A 21,353-nucleotide genomic window follows, 5' to 3' on the forward strand; every position below is an offset into this window, starting at 1 on the left:
CACCTGGAGAACCGCGCAGGCTGTCGAGAACCTCGCAGGTCACCGATAGGAGGCGGTAATGGTGGCCTTGTGCGTGCTGAAACCACCTGGAGAACCGCGCAGGGTTCCGAGAACCTTGCAGGTTATCGATATGAGGTGGTAGTGGTGGCCCTGTTCGTACTTAAACTAAGTGTCGCCACTTCCGTTTTTAAATAACAAGAGTAATATTAAATCGTGAAGTAGGCATTGTTGGTTTTATTTGTTGAATATTACCTAAAGTGTATATTATTAAGTTTTTATGTTATACAAAGAAATATAATTATGTTTGCTACCTAATTGTAATCACGACTTTTGTCTGTGCCTCGTACTTTATACTCCGAGCGGCAAGAGTCGTTTTTATTTGCTTCACAAGAACACTGTGTGTGAAATTAGTGTGTGAAATCTGAAGGAACGTCCCCTACAAAGACATGATAGTCAATCGCACTAGTTTTGGTAGAGATCGAAATGGAAGGGTAAAGAAGGAATTAAGTTTAGGAGTAGGGGGGTTTTTGTAAATTACCTGAAAGTAGCCTTTTTCAAACTTTTTATCTCATTGGCTGTCGCTGATTACTATTTAGTGTTCACTACTCTTCTTTCTCGTTCACCATAAAAATTAGCGCTACTGGGAGCGATGACTTTGTTGGTGGAAAATCCTCTATCGATTTCACTAATAGTATATTGAGTGTTTACATTAGTACAATGCAAACTGACTTTCATCTTTCCACATCATAATTCTGTGAAGCAGTTGGGGAGATCTGCGTATGCTCCTTTCACACATGCCGTTTTTGGACGATCGTACGGTTATAGATGTTATGTCAAAGGTCGCGACATGAAAACGGAATAAATACTTTAGGGGAGAATATTCTACAGCAATAATTTTTTTAATCCGGACCGGGCTGTCCGGGGAAGTATTTTCTACTCAGCCGTACCCATTTCCTATTCACTTCGTTTAGATAAAACGCTAATACTACACATTTACTTCTACTATTGTCGACGTTTTATTCATGATAAGCATTTAAACTACATTATTGTTATCAGATCAGCATTAAAAGATTTTTATGTTGAATTTAATTGGCTAAAGTAAGTAAGAAAGACATTCACCACAGAAGACTTAATGGGTTAGTTTGATAACAATTTAATATGCCTACAATATTGCATAAGCCTCGTAGCATTTCAGACTTACACATAGCGACATGTAGTTTGGTCCTCTTCCGATCTCAATTGTAACCAAACTACACAGTTTATGGGGAAAATGAGAAGAATTCTTGTCTTTTCCTTCAAATTCAACTTTCTTAATAGCTCTACTAGAATGTCTAGTCCACTTTTTTCTTTCGTTTGCTGGGATTAAAGTTATCCCACCAGTAAGTGTATCCTAGGGATAACGACTATATATACAAAACGGCGAAGACTGTGAAGCAACACATAGCCTACCATGCTCCTAACCCGCTTTCTCATTTGTTTATGTTCTGTACTTTGTTAGTAAGAGTTGTTATTTTTTAAGATTTGTAGCTTAATATCTCGGGATAGAATGGAAGAGGGATACAAACATGACAAGCACAAAAATTAAAATATCTTTCATTTCATTTCAATTCACTCCTTGGCTTGCCTAAGATGGAATTGCCTCACCTGGAAACGAAGGGAATCGATTTCATCAGTACTGCTGTGCTGATGGCTGCCCAGAGAATGTCAAATTCCTGAGTGTTATCTTGTCAAGTAAAAGTTGTGTCAGTATTATATTGAATGTCTGAAAAATGGCCTAGATGTCTTAAAGCCAATTCAAAGCACAAATTACGTACTTTTTCATCGCTGCCGTTCTGACAGAAAGAGGTATGACTACCAAATATGTTAGGAGAGAAAGTGTCAAGGCTCTTTCCGCAGAATGTGATGCTATTTGAAATGGTAGCGAAGAGGTTGCAGATTTATTGTACGGGTGTGGTCAAAATCCTTAATAGCATGAGGATTGCTCTATACTGTTTTGCCTTGTGAATTCTGTTCTGAGGGCGTGCCCCAATATATGAGCATTGAGGCTGAGAACCAGCGAACCAGGTTTGTTTACTATCAGTAACCTTTATCTTCTTGTTTGTAGAACAAAATATGTTTAAGAAAAAATCCTGTATGTTTTCCCTTTTGCCGGTTCGAGATAGCTAGAAGACCAAGAAGATACATTTAATCCCTAGATTTTTCTTTCTTAGAAAATTTATTACTTCTGCATGGACCGTTAAGTGGTAACAGAGAAGGTTTGGTGAAGACATTCATTTTTATCTTGCTTAGAAAACGGGGGATCCTTTGAAACCTCGCTTTCTACCTTCCCCGTTTTTATCACAGTTTTGTGTCTGATAAATTAACGTTAAGAGAGTTGATATTGTGGATCGCTATATTCCACCTTTGGTTCGCCTATGACTGTGGCTGCCTAAAAATTATTTTTTCTACTTAATAATTATCAACGTTCGCCTAGGCACTAGATGTCATAATTTACTGTTGATGCTTAGTATGTTGCCCAGCTTTTTTAATTCAAGCTTGGCAAATCACTTCACCCGGAATGCATTTGTTATAGCAGCAGAGAAACCCCAAGGGATGTGTGACAAATGATGAGCTAAATATAACATTTCCAGATTTACCTGGCAGTCTAGAGCTCAAGCATCCATGTATCACAGCTTCAATAGTCTGGGTTGACCGGCTTCTCTCAAAACCCAAGGACTGGATTTAGTTCGCTATCTTTAACATTTCACAATAGTGCATTATATGATAGTAATATGACATTTAGATACCTAATGCCGCTGTATTTGTCATTCTTTAAAGGGCTGCAGAGAATTCAATATTAATTTACATTGTGTAGATATTTAGTGGTCTGAGATTGATAATGATTGTCAAACACAATACGGTTTGCAAAATAGGCGATGACCTATCTACTATTGGCACTCAGACGGTGGTGAACCTGAGATATGTGGTTTCCATGACACGAAAGTTGCAAGTATTGGGATAAACGGTAGTTGAGGCTTGCTCTATCTCAAAGTTACAATATAGACGCTAATGCTGTCGTATTTCCATCATAGATTACTTGGAACGGGATCCTGTCGTTTCGAGGTACATAAGTTTAGGTCTTACATATCAGATGTATAGAGAAATACCGTAATCAATATTGTTATTAAAGACAACGTTGCTATTCACACATAGGAATGCTTAAAGGTGGAACAAAATTACCATGAGAGCTGTGAGACTGGTGCAAGGTGAGTGGTCCGTCCGTTCATCCTACGTGTGTGAATTATGTGAATTACAAGAGATCAGTATTGTTGGTACCGACAGCCTTTCTTCTCCTGTTATCATCAAGAGTCCCGTTTGTTTCGATTTATATTGCTGGCAAGGTTAAAAAAATCGACTACCGCACAATACACCTTTAGACTACTTCAGTTTTCTCGATGCAAATACAAAAGAACACTGTTAGCCTATAGTAAACTGATTGCTGCCGAATTTCATGGTCCAGTGGAGTGGCGACGTAATCCTGACGCTGCCCCATCAGAAACGATGAGGCGAAGGAATGCAATCGATAATATTTACTCAAGATGAAGTCAGTGAGCGCTCAGCTCAGCAAATGTAAACAGAGATAACGGGTCGGCTAATTATAGATGGATGGCAGCGGCAACCCGTGGCCGCCAGGAAGAATGGCGAGGCTGTAGGCAGGCACGAGATCACTCGTGTAGCAGCACAGTCGCAGATCATAGCAGGAACGTTGCCAACTTCGTGGCGCCAATAATGTATTAGATAGCTTGTTCATGTAACTTATTTACTGGCTCAAGAAATTAGATCCATATAAATTTGAAGAACAGTTCCGGTTAATGAAAAGCGTTCTTAAAATTATGTTCCACATATATACTAATCATAAGTTCAAAAATACAGAAACTCTGTTAAGTAAAATAAGCCTATCCTTTATTGTAATTTCCAATAGTGAGTCATTTTCAACTCATTGACACCACTTTACCTAAGGATTTCATTATTATTCTCTGCATTATGGCTTTAGTATACGCTGAACTATATATTACATATAACATATTTAAACTATCAAAGTAATCGAATAAGTTGCTTTAGCCTACTATGCTATGTATCCCGTACAATTATAAATTGGAAAGAATATTTCACTCAATTAAAGAATATTTCAAGTAAAGTCACTATTTTGTGCAGTAAAACTCTTTTTATGCTTTCAACTGTTACAGTGGTGTTTTATTTAATAAACGTTAATTGTAAAACCATGAACAGGATTTTGATGTTTAACAAAAAGTATTTTTCAGGGCTCCGCGTATATTTCTTACAAACAAATTCAACGAGGATATTACGATTGTAATAACGCGCTGTGTTTAGTCCCGTGCCCACGGCGCAGCTGGAGGGCTTGATCTCGTCACAAAAACTGAAAGAGATGTCCCAATAGAGAGAGAAGTCGGGCTACCCTCAGTCGGCGAGGCTATCCATTCAAACCAGCGGTGGACACACGTGCAGCCACAAAAAGGCCAAAGCCTAAATCCGCTGCAACAGGTAAAATTCCTGTCATATCTGCCGTGTCCCAAACAAGGATATAAGTCACGGCCAGCGCGGGCACAGGTGGCCTAAACATTGCAGTTAATGAGACCTGTCTTGGGGCGCGCATAAGTACATTCATTAATTGTATTACGCCTACCAGTCGTGGCCAATTAGAATCCACCGCTTTAAATATAATATCATGCTCTTGGTTTTATTTACGGCGCAATGCTTTTGTTTCTCACACTAATGTGAGCCGAGGCCTGTGCATGATTGCACTACGCAGGCGCATGAGAGGCGAGGCAGATATTTCATACGCTTGCCACAAAACGGCGCAGACTGCGAGAACACAACCGACCAGTCGGGCCAGTGGGTGTCTGTTACACGCAAGTTACTTCTCGCATGGCATACGCCAATTTCGATTATCTTTCTATTCTTTTTCTCTTTGCAACTCTTAATCATTCCCTTCATTTTTCACAGAAATTCTGCAGAAATAACAGCAACTTGCAGGTGAAAACCTGACTTTCTGCTTTGCACACAGCGGATGCAACACGGAAACCAGTTTCATTGCCCACTTAATTTCTCCTGCATAAGTAAGCAAATCATCGTGTTTAACGCTTGGTCGTTAAATAGGCCACGGTTGAAGTTCCCGCGTTTCGATGTCAGATATTTTCCGTTGCAAGATGTTTTGTGTAGAATTATACTCTCAGGGTGGAAGTGGTTTTATACACTAATGTTGACTGAAATTGATGTCAAAGATGAATGAACTGATCATAAGTGAACTGATCGCGCAGTCCAGTAATCACAACCCTAAAATAGACAGTAGATATCGATGGGATTAAGGGCTGGGCAATATCTATACTATTTTATAAACGTCTACTAACGGTGTCAGTCTGTGTGTTCATGTGTGTATTTGTTTTATTCGATGACGTAAAACCTAATGGACCGATTGTACTGAAACTTTACATGGACACTCTTAGAGTCCTTGGTTAACATATACGCTTATTATTATTTTGGAAATTCCTCCGGGCTACGCCCCACTGGTCTCTAAAGTTGCGAAAAATCCCATCTTGGCCTCTAAAGTTGCATTACAGCAAATAAATGTTATTAATAGAAAGAGCCTGTTAAATGTAATCAACAGTTCTGTGTAAACAATATTTTATGACAGTACAACCACTTTTGACAAAAGTAGTCTTCTCACCCCTGATTATGTATATATGTTTTTATCGGAGAAACAAGGTAAACTCAACTATGATACAAAAATACTAAGACCGGAGTAAATTGCAATCGCCATAAATATCCACTTTTTGTCATATTTACTTAATCGTGTCAACAAGGTAAACTCAACTTTGGCGTCGGAAATATAATTCATTCGAACCAGAAATGCTTATATACATGCAAAGCCTGCGAAATTGCGTGAAATGCCGTGGCTAGTGTTCAATAAATTATACGTGATTTTTAAACATGTTGGTCTTTATTATATGTCTAATAGTGTATCACTAGATATATATATTCTGTATATAGTTGAAAATCTTCACGTAAGCCACACACGGCGGTTATAATGATTTCTGACATACCTCTATTCAGATTGTGTAGGCTTTAAGAATATGCTGGTCAGAGATCGGGGGACGAGCGAAGCGGGATAAGTAGGCCTAAAACCAGAACAGATCGCCGGCCGAAGCTTATCGGAATGCCGTAACACGGAGCCGCGGGCTCGGGCACTGCCCGCCTCTATAATTATGCCCATTGTTGAAACAGATCAAATTTTCAAATCTGGAGTGGCGGCATTGTTGCTGTTAGATAAGCTGGACTCAGCGTTCCTCCTGAGGCCCGATAACTGCCTTCTCTGCATTGGTTCAACCTCCCAGCTTGGCACGTCTACAGAGAGAGTGCAGTATTTGCAAACAAGCAACACTCGTATTGTGGAGTATTCTGTTGCAGTAACCAACTATCATCCGAGAGCTAAATCTCCCATCTGTAGCAGGACTTGTATTATTAAATGTTCCCTGATTAAACACATCATTAGAGGTTGCATGAATTTATAATATCAAATGGCAACCAAAATTTCCTCGCGTCTATAAGTGAAAAATTCAAGAAAGTCATTGAAAATGAAGAAAATAACGGAGTTACAATAACAGTTCCCTTAAGGATGTGGTACCGGTGACAACTCCGATGAAAGCCAATGTAGGGAACTCCATTTTTAAGTCGGTTGATAAATTTTTTTCCGAAAAATTTTGTTACTTTTTGAAATCGTAGAATACTTGCATTTCTAATTTACTTTCTGCGGCCAAGAACATGTTTTGCGAATCGATTACATGTACGAGTAGAAGTTCCAGTGTAACATTGTAATATTTCAGTCCAAAAATGTACGATGCTATAGTATAACAGATCTAAATTAGGCCTAATATATTTATTGGACCTCAAAATTTATTTTCATACTTATACAAAATTGTTTAGCTATTTTTGTAGCAGTATATTAATTACGCTGTTAATTGTAAAATTATGTAAAATGTGATATATACAATCAATATTGATGCTTAAATAGACCATAATTATGTTAAGCGTGTCTATATAACTGATCAGATATGTGTTCGTATATACGTAGTTTAAGACTTAGAGTAACAAAAAGTTTCCAACAGTCAACATGTCCATGCATTTAAGTTTGAGTGATTCTAATTATTCGTAATGTGTTCAGGTAGCAGGGTGCAATGGCTTACACCTCCCCCGACCGGCTGTCACCGATGGTGTGCCCCCTGGCTAAGCTCGGGCGAACCTCTCCGTCATCTCCAGACCAGCGCTATCTTCGGGCGTCTCCAGCGTCCATAGACCAGCCTTATCACAAGGTACTTACTAGACATCCGCTGAGTAATCCTGATATAGCTACATGTCCGGTGATGCGTAGTGGTAGCTAAGAAACCACTTCTGTATAACTGGAATGTGAATTTAGAAATAAATGTAGAACCATAACTTGCTGTTTCAATCAAGCTATTAATGTTATTCCTTAATTATTGTGCTAACAGAGTTTTGTTTTCAGTAAGTTGCTAAACCCAGCATGTTTTTATTAACTGCTCTAAAACAAAAGCAGAATTATTTCACAGTTTTTGTGCACTGTGCACGAAGACAGTTTTTGTATGGAACCTCGAGTTCTGGATGAGCTCAATGTTACTTTACAGTACCTGTAAAAGTGTCAATTGATGCTGTTGAAAACACAACAAATCGTTTTCTTTTTTTGCATTCTTTCTAAGCACATATTTTTGAAATTTAATCACAAGTTAATTATAAAATGGGTTCTATACAAAGTGATTACTTATTGAAGGAAAGGTGACTGTCACTTTATACATTCAGTTTGACTTCTATTACAGCATTATACTTTAGGCTTATATAACAAATTTTCCATGGCACATTACTAAGTCAAGATATGTTGTATCAGAGAATAACGAGATGTCTATATTTTAAATATGAAACAGAATGTTAGGAGATATAATTCTAGGAAATACATATTTTGTATAAGACATGCTATATTAAGGAGAATTACTCACTTTCTTGACACTTTTGGATGTAGCCAAGTGGGTTCGGCTGTATGAACCAGAGCACAAAAATGAAATTATAAATTATATATATATATCTCTGTGTATACTGTGTATCTCCACAAGAATTACACTAACAGTACTGATTTGTGCATTTTATGTTTCAAATATACGCTTCGAATTGTATCCATATTAAGCGTTCTACATACACATTTTGTCAAATAAAGAGTTATTGACAAAAATTGGATCCACAAACAAAGACAATTTGGTAGCATATTTAGTGGTGCACCTAAACATCTTCTCTGAGAGGTGTCCGAAACACAGTGGCTTCGACCTCGGATGCCACGAAACACCCCAGATAACTAGGGGGGAACGCTCCACCAGGTAAAGGTTGAAATATTGGGTCCTAGAATAGTTAGTTTATAGTACTTCTAAACTAATAAAAGGAAGGAGAAAACAGATCAGAGTGTAGGCTATAAAGTAAAATAACTCTACTATTAATTACCAGGAAGCTCATACTGGGATAAATAAAATGTTCTGTAATAAATATAGTTTATATGAAGTATATTGATCTAAGACAAAATTTAATCATAATAACCAAATATTGCACACAATAATTGTCAATCACAAATAAAGACTAAATCTTGGTGTGAACTCTCGGATCAAAAAGTATAGTTACCCAAATTTGAAAGTTAACCACAAACTCAGTAATAGATATACAATGGCGGCGGTGATATTAAAATATAGCTTGTTTATTTCTGCGTTTCTACATATAAAAGTATTTAATGACAATAACTTCCAGGTTTTTATAGATACCAACGAACAAATAATTGTTTTTGTCGCTGTTCAACCAAATTGCAACGTTTAACATTCATAACTCAGAATCTTGTCATCCGATTTGGACCAAATGTTTATACAATATGTTTAACACAGATTAAATTAAGCAGGTTATGTTCATGTACCGTAACTGGAAACTGCTCTTTTAACGCGCAAATCGCCAGACTGCCCAGGGCGGTATTGCCTCGTAGTGATAACTAACGAAGTACAGAACTGCTCAGAGCACTGCAACTCACTCACTACTGTGACAACTGATCACGTCGGGACTACTGCAAAGCTACTTTTTGTACCGGGTATGGCACATGTACCTGTACCATTTTAGGAGTACTCTGTAAAGTATGATTCTAAATTATGAGTACATTTTGCACTCGGGTACTAAAAGTACCGAAATAGTAAGAACTAACTTCACTTTCGTAGTCCCTGCGTGAAGGTAAAATTAAAATATTTCACTTTTCGAACAAAAATTAATTATTATATATGCCATGCCGTTTATTTCGTAAATTAAAATAGTTATAAAGTTATATTTAATTACGATTCATTTCAAAATTCCAAAGTAACTGTTATTTTTAGTCGAAGGCTATTAGACAATCGATTATTTTGAAATAAATTGCTGGGAGGGGGGACAAGTCCCGTTCGCCCCTCCTCGTCGGTGCGCCCCTGAGTAATCATCTCCTGGCTCTTATCCACCAAAATGAGTGTGGTGTGGTGTTTTCTTTCAGATGGAAGTAAGTTAGGCATCCTTAAATACGGTAAGTAGAGCAACCTTACGCAGAATAACCTAAACGGATTTGTATCTATAGGTTTATATTATAGGCTAATTTTACTACGGCTAAAACATGAAATCTTTTCTGAGGACTGATAAAGTGATTAAAATAGGTGAATCAATATTGCTTTTTTATTTGATATTATATTCGTATATTTGTTATTTATAAAGAAATCGAGTTGATTATTAATTAGGGTTAATGTGAACAATGTACAGTAGTTTTTTTTATATTTGTACTCCAATATGAAACATGTGAAATAAAAAAAAATATTTTGCCCAATATATTTATCTGCAGTTATGAAATTAAAATTATGAAAAGTACATTTTTTTCTAAATTTTAGTTTTTACTTGTTTATATAGTTTTTGTGCCATTTGAAATACATATTTATATATAAACACCAGTAATAAAAACATTTGGGAAATATGTACTAATAATAAAATAAATAATTTGATTGTATGACTGATTGATTATGATAAAATACGTTACAAACGTTTGAAATGTTTTTGGGGTTTTTTTTATTGACTTTTACACCTATCCCACTATAGCAATCGTCAGCATAGTGGCCGAGCATTATTTAGTTCAATTTCCTATTTACAAGTGTGAGCCCTCTAATATAGGGTAGAGTTGGTTGGTCGGGTTAAAAGCTATATCTTTACTTATCATGATGTTTATTTGTTAAAAAAATATATATTATTGTCATATCAGAACATGTTCCCTAAACAGTTCATTGTTTACACAATGTGCATTATCTCAAAACTTCTTCCGGTTCCATTGGTAGCCGTTACGTATTAAGCTAAGTTATAATAGTGTACTTAGAGTAAAGAAAAAAAGTTACGTATTCATTACAGTATAGCTAACTTAATGCTGAATAGATACTCGCTTTGTAAGTGAAGGAATACATTTATGTTAAAATAAAATATCAACATCACAGTCAAGTTTATAGCACGCTTAGCGTCATAGTTAAACTGAATAGTACATTTATTTGTGGCATTCAATGCAACGAGAGCTGCCTTTTATGACGCTTATTTATCTCTTGACAAGGCCGCTTCTTTCAATTAACACTTGAGTTGTAACTTTCTTTCTGTACAATATAATTAACTATTTCTTTACGGTGTTTTGCCATTTTTATATAATTTAATTCCTTCCTTATTGAAAGGAATGGAATGTTGAGATTGTACACGCATCAGTGGGTGGGTGGTTTGTTGCAGGTTCGAGCGAGTCCAGGACTGGACAGGGCCTACCTGCGGTCCCCTCACCAACCCCTGTCACTGGGCAGTTACAGCGGCTACACGCCCGAGCCGGCATACGCCCAGCACGTCTCTCTGTTACGATGTGGCTCTCCTACAGCGTTAGGGCGTTCCTCCCCCTGTCCTGACCAAGGTTACCATACCCTGGTGTCTCCGAGCCCTCCGTGCTGGCCCGAGACGGCCCTGACCAAGGGAAAGCGAGGGCAGGCGAGGCCGAGCAGTTTCGATCGACTGCCGGACGACCTGGTGCTCAAGGTTTTCTCGTGGCTGCCGAGCAGCGAACTGTGCGTGTGTGCGCGAGTGTGTCGCCGATGGGAGACGCTCGCCTGGGAGCCCACGCTATGGAGGACGATCACATTGACGGGCGAAGGGGTGTGTGGGGACAAGGCTGTGCGCGGTGTGTTACGAAGACTTTGCGGACAGAACCGGACAGGAGCGTGTCCTACGGTAGAGCGGGTGTTCCTCAGCGATGGTGCCCGACTCACGGACAAGGGGCTGACGTTGCTGGCCCGCCGATGCCCCGAACTCACGCACGTCCAACTCCAGGGGTGTGCCGCAATTACCAACACAGCAGTTTTCGAGCTCGCTACCAGATCTACCAACCTTCAACACCTGGATATTACTGGTGAGCTTCGTTTTCTTTTATTATTATTTCACTTTTTAGAGAAATATACTTTAATTAATAGAATAAACGTCTAAGAATAGTATTAGGATTAACAATAAACAGCCTTGTAGGAGATTTTTCAATCCAATAATACTCACCCAAGACTCCAAGACTGTACATTCCTGAGATCATAATCTTCATTAACATGCAAAATTTACTTGTAATTTGAAAAACTTGTTACTTGCCAATTCCAAAGCACTGAACATTATTATAGAAAACCTGCTGTACTTTTCTTCAATTAAATACAATTACTCGCATTTAACCAAGTTACAAATTTTGAGTTGCAGTAGTGAGCTTGTTCAGAGTAAAACTTATGTCTTGATGGGCAAGGAATACTTATTCTCTGTACTTTATACTGATTATATGATGGACTAACAGGATGAGTTAGTTCAAGTTTCCCTTTGTATTGAGAATATTTTCTTTATTATACAGGTGTTCATAATTGAATATCATAGTTTCAAATTTTTTAAATATTTATTACACAACACTTAGAATTTACCATCTTGTTGCCAAATGAAGTTCTGTAGTTTATCTTCTTATATTTAAGGAAATAGCCATAGTTCTAGAGCATCAGAATAAAAAATACCAGTTACAGTTCCTTCTCCAAAAGTGAAAGGCCCATAAACACTCCGGCGCACAAATCATTCATTTTAGGGAAGTCTCGCGGCAATTGTACAATCTTGTGAGGATTTTCGGAGTCTCAGATATACACATTGTGAGTGTTCATATGACCACTAAGTGAAATGTTGATTCATCACTAAAAACAACATAATTCATAAAATTCTTCATTGTCATGCAACAGTTTGTTTTAAATCGTATGGAAACAATAAGTATGTAGTTGTAAGCATTTTTCTAAAACTTTCCAAACAGTCGTCACTGGAATTGCTAATTCACGGCTAGCCTTCTGAACTGACTTCAGTGGGCTACACGTGGAAGTCTCTCTCACTCACTCAACATTCTCTTCACTATCCGTTGGTCGTCCCATACTCTTCAATTTGCAAAGGCAGCCAGTATCTATAAACTGATGATACCATCATACTGAGGATAAGTGGTAATAAGATCAGTATCCTGGCAAACAAGTCTGTGACTTATTTGCCAGGATCTACTGATGTTATTACCACTTATCCTCAGTATGATCACAACTAAACTTTATACAGAACAAACATTGCACAGTAACTACAGATTCGGTCTTTACAAACTGCAGAAAACAAAAATTCTTTGATTCACAAATCGCCACATTTCCTACTAGCACCTGTTTAACCTATTTTAAATACAGTGTACACAAAAATGAATAGGTTAATCTACTTACCCCTCATGAAATATCAAAAAAGGATTTAGCCTTATAAGGCACAAATCCTGCTTGCTAGGTTCTGATGGTTTTATAAACCACCACACACCATAAACACCTCCTAAGGCCAGTTTGTAGTAAATTTCATAGAAACTGCCTATTGCAGTCACTCTCATGAAGGAATTTGTATACAGTTCTTCGCATTTTCACCGACCACAGCACACAAAACATATAACAACCATAATCAAAAATATACATAGGTACATGTTCAAATATGGTCTTATGCAATCAGAGGCGCAGCCAGAAATCTTCTCTGGAGGGTGTCCGGTACATTATTGAGTTGTAGGTGTGGAAATACCCCCAGACGAGTACGGGGGCCGGGAGAACTCTCCTGGAAATCTTTGAAATACTAGGTCCTAAAATGGTTATTTTATAGTACTTTTGAACTAATAAAAGGAGGACAAAGTGGAGTGTATAAAGTTTGCAGTAAAATCACTCTACCACCAATCACCAGTGTAAGCTTATACTGCGATAGTTCAAATCTTCCTATACAAATTTCGTTTATATGAAGTTTGTTTAAGAGGAATCTGCCGTCTCATTTAACCTAATGTTAAATTTGACGTACATTGGTACCTGTTATTTAAAAACTATTGTAGCCAGGAAAGCTAAACTTGTAATGACTTTAACTAACTGTAATTCGATAATGATTAAATGTTTATACAAGATATATGCAAGAGTACTGTAATTGAGTATGTAATATTTTAGAATCTTAGAATAGTATGGGAATAAAATTGTTATCAAAATACCATCTTAAATTTTATTCTTGACTAAGTGATCCCCAACATTCAGCATTGGTCACATCATGGAGCTCTTAGTCATTGAGCATCTAATTTTGTAAACCACTATTAAAAATATTACAATTTTTAACACAGATTAATTTGAGCACGTTTTTAAATTTTACCGCAACTGGTAACTTCATAATACCCAGAGCGGTATTGCCTCGTAGTAAAAACTAATGACAACAAACTAATTTAGTTCAGAACTGCTCAGAACTTGGCAACATTTTTTGTTTTTGTTCTCTTAGGATAAAAAGCTTATAAATTGCACTTAGTCATATAAGGATCTTTGCACTGTTTCAGGAGTGACAGGATTTTCTGAATGGTAAGGTTGAGGGTAGGGGCCACCTCCTATTGAGATCCATGAGGAAGAATTTAGGGCACTAATCTCAAAGTCATTCTCCCTCGAAAGAAAGGGAGACCAGCTCTGAACCAGCCTCTCCAGTCAAAACAAGCAAGGGCTGGCAAACCCTTGTTGAGGCCAGCAAGAATGTCTGACACTTGGGAATGAACCCCACCAAGTCCAACAGCCATCTTCCGCAGTAAACTAGATCTTTCGAATTAACCCTTTCACCCCAAAATCTCGACATTTGCGGTTAGTGATGTGCCACTCCTGGATATCCATAAGGTTGCCCAGATTGGTTTTTGCTGTTCCCAGTGGTAGGAAGGTATAAACCAGCCAGAAGTGATACCTGCTGCAAAACGAAGCTCAAAACTAAATATTTACATCATACACACAATTGTGTATCTGATGAATGAGACTACCGACTACCAATAAACCTATTTATTGGTGTCTCTGGTGTCAAAGCGATGTAAATGTTTCGTTTTGAGCTCCTTCGTCGTCAACTTTCTATGGATCTCTTCAGATAAACATGACTCCAAATTCCAGGCATCAAGTCTGGGGCAGCGTCAAGTACCCCACGCTACAATAAAAGGAAGGTGAACTGGAGCTAAACTCAAAATTCAATTGAATCAACCCTTCCTACCATAGCTACATTATGTATATGTGCAGTGTTGTGTATTTTGTTAATTATAATAGTTATAAAGTTTGAATTTATATATTTGATTATAATTGATTTAAAAGTTCCAACATAAATGTTATTTTTAGTCTAAAATAAACTAATAGGGGATTGATTTCTGAAATAAAATGCTCTTGGAGGGGAAAGAACTGGACCTGTTCATCCCCCCCATTGGGGGACCTCGGATTATATGTAAACCCGAACTTGTAAAACACGAAAGAGAGCTTACCAGCTCTGGTAGGTAGCTTTAAACAAATCTGAATAAGTGACCTCCTTTACTTGTGTTGCAGGATGTGTACTGGTGTCGTGTATCAGTGTGACTCCAGGTCCTGAGCCTCCCAGGAGGTTGCTGCTGCAATACATCGACCTCACTGACTGTGCTGCGGTAGACGATGGAGGACTGAGAGTCATAGTGCGGAACTGTCCCCACCTCATCTATTTGTATCTTCGCAGGTGTTGTAAAATAACAGGTTAGTATTCTTCTTTTCTCTTGAGGTTAAGTAATAAAGGTGCAAAAGGAGTTCTACAATATGCTTCAATACAGAAACTAGTGAAAATGAAAAGATATACACAGCGTATGAATGCCTTATTTGTGATGTGCCACTGTGTATCTTTCCGTGTTCTGAAGACTGTCACATGAAAAGGTTGTATATGATCTGTAAATAACTGCAATCTTAACACTTTTAATACCATGTGGCATAGGGCCTCAGCAATTGTAAACTTGTGTAAACATTAGTAGTAATCAGGTTAAATTCTTCATTTTTAAATGCATTTAATCATAGTAAATCAATTTTAAAATATTTTTAAAGTGTGATTATATCTTAACCCTAGAACTGGTAGTCATAAATTATGACTAATTTTTTCCCTCTAAGTGTATGGACTACAATTTGGGTGTTATTGTGGTATAAATGGTTTTTGAAGTCTTAAAAGCTATTATTATAGTCATGATTCAATAATAAATCCGTCATAGAGCATAAAATGAACATAAATAAAGTGGTTATTTTTAATTTTAAAAAATTTAAAATGCAAACAGGTGTTTTGGGCCTTGTACATATAAGAAAATCACTGACACCGTCAACTTTCACCCAAACCAATCACTGTTAATTTAAGGTGGGCCATCCCACCGGCTTTACCACAAACTGACGACTCCCATAAGTCTACACCAAACCTCAAAAATCTCTAACGTCAGGTGAGAGAATTAACTCACGGCTAACTCCTTTGGCAAAGTGTAGCGCTTTAGATCACACAGCCATCCTGACTTGATGTCTTTCATGTGCAGATAGCTTGCTTAGGACACTCACTGTTGCTGTTCGATTCAGCTGGATTGCATGCCAGCTCTAGAGTTAATCCTTGAAATCATTTATTTTATGTCAGTAATATAACTCTTCTAGAATATAGTTTGATGACTTTCTAAACAAGGATAGTCCTGGAGAAGAGGTTCCTATTACAGATTGTAATACTGCTTGTATTTTAAATGATTGGAAATTTATTCTAATTAAAAAATACTTCTGAGGTATGACGTCAATTATTGATAGCAATGTGTTTATTTCTTACTTTAATGAGCAGTTGTGTTTGGTAAACCAACACCACCATAAAAATTCGTAAATAAATAACAGTACTTATAATATATAATATACTTTATACCTGTTTTAGCATATACATATAAAGATTCTTTATATTTTGTTCATAAAATATTGGTTCCTACTCTGATAAAATATTACTTATAAAAACACAAAACACTCAAGAAAATGTTCTATTACCTTAAAATGTTCATGTTTTTACGTTAAACATATAAATATAATGAGAAAAGTATGTATTCTTTGCAAATTTGCAAAAAAAAAAACATTTCTATATGTCTTTTCAATGTTTCTATGTATACCCCAAGTACTTGATAGTCAGAGTTACTTCTTTAAGTGCAGGTCATATTTAACAAACCACCAAGACAGGTACACAAAAAAAAAAGTGAAGGAAATGCATGCCAAATTGTACTCTATCGGGAACATGACGCGCTTTACAAAAGATCAGTGTGTACCTGATGAGGTACACGTCTTCATGAACAAATTTTTTTCAAAAGAAAATCTGAAAAATTATATTCAATACTATGTAGAGGATCAATTGTGATAGTTATTGTACTTAGATAGTAAAAATATTTTTATATAAAGATATAAAGAAGTAAATTTTATCTATACTCAAATTATTGTACATGATTTATATACTATGAGTATATAGCCGGGAGTATTATAGTTTGACATTATCTTTAAATTTGAGTTGGCAATTTAATATTAACTAAAATTATAAACTAAATTTTAATTTTTTAAACTCTTAAGTAAATATTTTTTACATAACACTTTCAATTTTTAATAACACATAATTCTGTTGGTATAAATATTCTATGATATGAAAATTATTGGTTGAATTCATTTTCACTTCTTTTTAATTCCAGAAGATAAGCAGAAAATGTGAGTATAATAAACTTTTATGGATGGGTTTTTTCAGATGCTGGTATCAAGTTTGTGCCCAGTTTTTGTTCAACATTGCGGGAACTCAGTGTTTCGGATTGTCACCAAGTGACTGACTTCGGCCTGTATGAGCTGGCCAAGCTCGGTGCCACATTGCGTTATCTATCGGTGGCCAAGTGTGTACAAGTGAGTGATGCAGGGCTCAAGGTGATAGCTCGACGCTGCTACAAGCTGCGGTACCTCAATGCACGAGGATGCGAGGCCGTCAGTGATGATGCAATCACAGTCCTGGCACGTTCATGTCCACGTCTACGTGCACTGGACATCGGCAAGTGTGATGTGAGTGATGCAGGTCTCCGTGCACTAGCAGAAAGCTGCCCCAATCTCAAGAAGCTGAGTCTTCGACAGTGCGACCTTGTGACAGATCGCGGAGTGCAGTGTGTTGCATACTACTGTCGTGGACTACAACAGCTGAATATACAGGACTGTCAGATATCACTTGAGGGTTACAGAGCAGTAAAAAAGTACTGTAAGAGATGTATTATAGAACATACAAACCCAGGGTTCTTTTAAATCCTAAGAATTAATTAAGAAGTTAATGTACCACCTATAATTTTTACTACTAACTGCATTCAGAAATGTGGCACTGGCACATATTTTACCAAAAGTTATATTGTTTTAACGACTTTCTTACTTAATTATTATCTACTGTCATTCAGCTACTTTTTTTATAACGGGACACAAGATGGGACTGATTAGTTTAAAAGTTTAATGGTAACATAATAAGAGATGAGAAGAAAAGTCCTTCTGTTGATTTAAGAGCCGGGTGTAGTGAAATGGTCTTTTCCTATAAGACCAACGTTAAACCTCATGCAATTTTTACATCTTTATTTTAGTCACAAATTATGGGAAATGTCTCATTTTCAAGATATAATTAATACAAATCCAAACGCATTTCACTTTTTTTTGGGTTATTCAGAAAAAAATCCCAGAAGTTTTTCTACTTTGTTGTTTACATATGTAGAAAATATACACTTTCCAAGAGAAATCTAAAAAGCCTTTGGTTGTATATTAATTATAAATATTTAAAATGAGACATCTCCTACAAAGCTACAATAAAAAATGAGTGCACAAAACTGCACAGTTCCATTGGTCTCGTAGGGAAAAGCTCAAGGTTGTTTTACTACAGCCAGCTCTTAACCTTTAGAGCCCAGTATTTTACTAAGATTGTTCCCTCAGCAAGATCAAGTGGTCCAAGTTGAACCACAGTGCCCTTGCCTTCATTAAGTTTGAGGCCATTGTCATCAAACTACCAGCTGATACTCTCAAGATCATAGTTTATCAGAATTTATTTATGTAAAACAGACATGCTCCATCACATTTTAACAGCTACATAGGTTATTCTTCTTTGTAATGGGATCTAACATGCTATCAGTAAACTATTGAACAGCTATGTTTTAGAACATCAATAAACTATCATTAACAAAACTTCTGAACTATTGTTTTAACTAAGTTTAGATAGTCACACGAACCACTCCCACATCTTTGTTTTACACATATAAAAACAATTATTTAGTTCGGTTTATGTGGATCGGACAATGTTTTTGTTGAAATAAAAGGCCTCACTAACAAAAACTAAAAATTACTGTATTGATTGGTTTAATTAAATAATAATATTACTTACTATTTAGAAGTCTTTGTATTTTTAATATAAAGTATAGTATATTATACTGACTACATTACTATTTAATTTAGGGTGCATTATAATTCAATTGAAATTTTGAGTAGCTTTAAAATGACCAATACTTTTAAGGCCTTTTGAAAAAAGTTTGTTAACAATATTAGGTTAAGGTAGGGAGCTGTAAGGATTTTAGTTGCCACAGGAGGGGAATATTATTGTATAAAACCATGTTTATACACAAAATTTATTGTCTGTTACTGCCAGATTTGTACAATTAGTTATAATCAACACAAGATAGGCTATTGAGCAAGAAAGAGCTTTTTGTGAAGTATTGCACAACCATATAAACTCTTATCAAGCACATATATATACGTGCATATGTATTATGTGCTCATATATATATATATATATACGTGTGTGTGTGCAGTATGTTACATTGAAAAGATATTTTTGAGAAAGAGTATTATTTTTACTATTCACAATGACTCGGATGAAAAATATTGAGCTTTCAATACTATTTAACATACCATTTTACACTACATTGGCTAAAGCTATGAGTGTCATTATGCTTGTCAAAACAACAAAAAACATAGCTAGCTCCAATAAAAGATGAGTAATTTTTTATGCAGTAGTTATGCCAGCCTATACTATACCAGCCACACATGGCTAATAGTCACTCATCGGACAATCTTTTAGAAACATAACAGACACATTTCAAGTTGCACATGCGCAAGAGAGTCTGCCAACCATGTGCAGCCCAAACTACTAGTATCCAGCATTTCAAATTCAAATTTATTTATAGCCAGAGACATTATATAATGTATAGCAATCATCATAATTATTTGTTAAAAATTTTAACAATCGCTCAACATTAAAGGCTTAGAGAAACACAAAATAAATGATTTCATATCCACTCATTCCTGTATTCATATATGTATTTTTTTCTGATGTAATTGTTTTTTTATAATTTTTAGAAACCACAATAAAGTCCCTATGCAAGATCATTTTGTAAACAAAGCATTTCATCAAATGCCTCAAAACCAGAAGAAAAATTAATAAAAAGGTAATCAAACCTGAAGAAATTCAGATGATACGCTATCCCATCCAGATGCTTGGTTATTTTTTTAATTTCCATAGCATTATCTCAAATTCATGTCTTGAAAGTTCCTTATCAAGATACTTATTTTATTATATAAGTATCAGAGGCAGGTTTAGTAGCCTAAGTACCCTCATTAAGGTGTTAGGTGAGACAGTACTTATTCCCATAAAGTCCCTTTTTTTGAAATGTAAATTCACTGCCTACATTTTAGCATCCACTACTTGATTCAAATTATTTATAATACTACAATTAATGGATTGTTTTCCTTACAAAGAGTGTTAAAATTCTGATTTTCTTCTAAATATCTCGTTTTGGTAATATTAGAATTTTTCTCAAAACATATTAAGTACACTACATTTTTCGGAATATAGAGTCTGTAAGAAACATAAAGATATAATTTAAATGTCCACTTTTTACTTTAAATATTCATTTTAAAGTTCTTTAGCGGAAAATCAAATGTGTACAGCAGATATACAAGTATAAAACTGCATATTTTTCCAAATTTGTTAAACTAAGAGATAAAATTACTGGATATTTATCTATAACATTATGAATATAGCTCAACATTTCAAGCCCTTGATGAGAAGTTGTAGTATTTGTAAAATTTTTAGTTGAGGACTTAAGTGAGTGTTGTATATACAATTTTTATTTTAAACAGTGCCAGATTTTACTGTTTGCCATATTTTAGTTTGTTTGTACATATTTGACCTAGTAACATGTATAGATTGTATACAAAATGTACAGGGGCTTAGATCGTCATTGGTATATACATATAATTGAAAATAATAGCTTTTATAAACTTATTGTTCAATGTTGCACATATTGTTGAAAGTTAAAAGGTTTTATAATATTTGTAAATAAACTTGCGTTATAAATAACATGACGCACTTTATGTTTGTGTGACTTTGTACTTTCATACTATTATTATGTTATGTGTAAATATACAACATTATTTTTGAAGTGTTAATTTTTTTAGCTTCCACATCTATACAACCCAACGTACTTACTGACTTGACTATTAATAATAATAATAATCTTTATTGCGTCAACAATTATTATATTGCATGCATGTGTCAAGTACATTCATAATAATATACAATTCCATTGCAGTTATTGCTATTTAATTGTATGACAGAACTGGGGGTTTAATTTTATTCTTGTTTTCAATAATTTTCATCCCAGCAACTCAACATGAACTCTTCAACGGAGTAAAACGCCTTTGACACCAGAAGGTGTTTTAATCGAGATTTGAATAGTTTAGAATCAATGAGATGTTTTATTCCCTCAGGCAGCTTGTTTATCAGTTTCACACCAACTTGGGACGGCAAGTGTTCAAATGCACTGGTTCTATGTTGTACAATCCGAAAGTTGTCCCTGCCTCTTGTCTCATATTGGTGGACGTCACTGC

General features: G+C 36.0%; 1 protein-coding gene across 1 annotated transcript in view; it reads left to right on the forward strand.

Moving 5' to 3' along the window:
• The window catches only part of LOC124352669 (F-box/LRR-repeat protein 7-like), a 103,667-nt gene extending 82,762 nt beyond the window's left edge, over positions 1–20,905 (forward strand). The window contains exons 2-5 of the mRNA XM_046802249.1: positions 7,220–7,367; positions 10,861–11,524; positions 14,997–15,176; positions 17,203–20,905. Of these exons, the coding sequence (XP_046658205.1) occupies positions 7,233–7,367; positions 10,861–11,524; positions 14,997–15,176; positions 17,203–17,738 (1,515 nt within the window). The 5' untranslated portion in view covers positions 7,220–7,232 and the 3' untranslated portion in view covers positions 17,739–20,905. The remainder of the gene's footprint in view (positions 1–7,219; positions 7,368–10,860; positions 11,525–14,996; positions 15,177–17,202) is intronic.
• Positions 20,906–21,353: the final 448 nt, after the last annotated feature.

Source organism: Homalodisca vitripennis, chromosome 1, assembly GCF_021130785.1.
Source record: "Homalodisca vitripennis isolate AUS2020 chromosome 1, UT_GWSS_2.1, whole genome shotgun sequence".
Taxonomy (NCBI): domain Eukaryota; kingdom Metazoa; phylum Arthropoda; class Insecta; order Hemiptera; family Cicadellidae; genus Homalodisca; species Homalodisca vitripennis.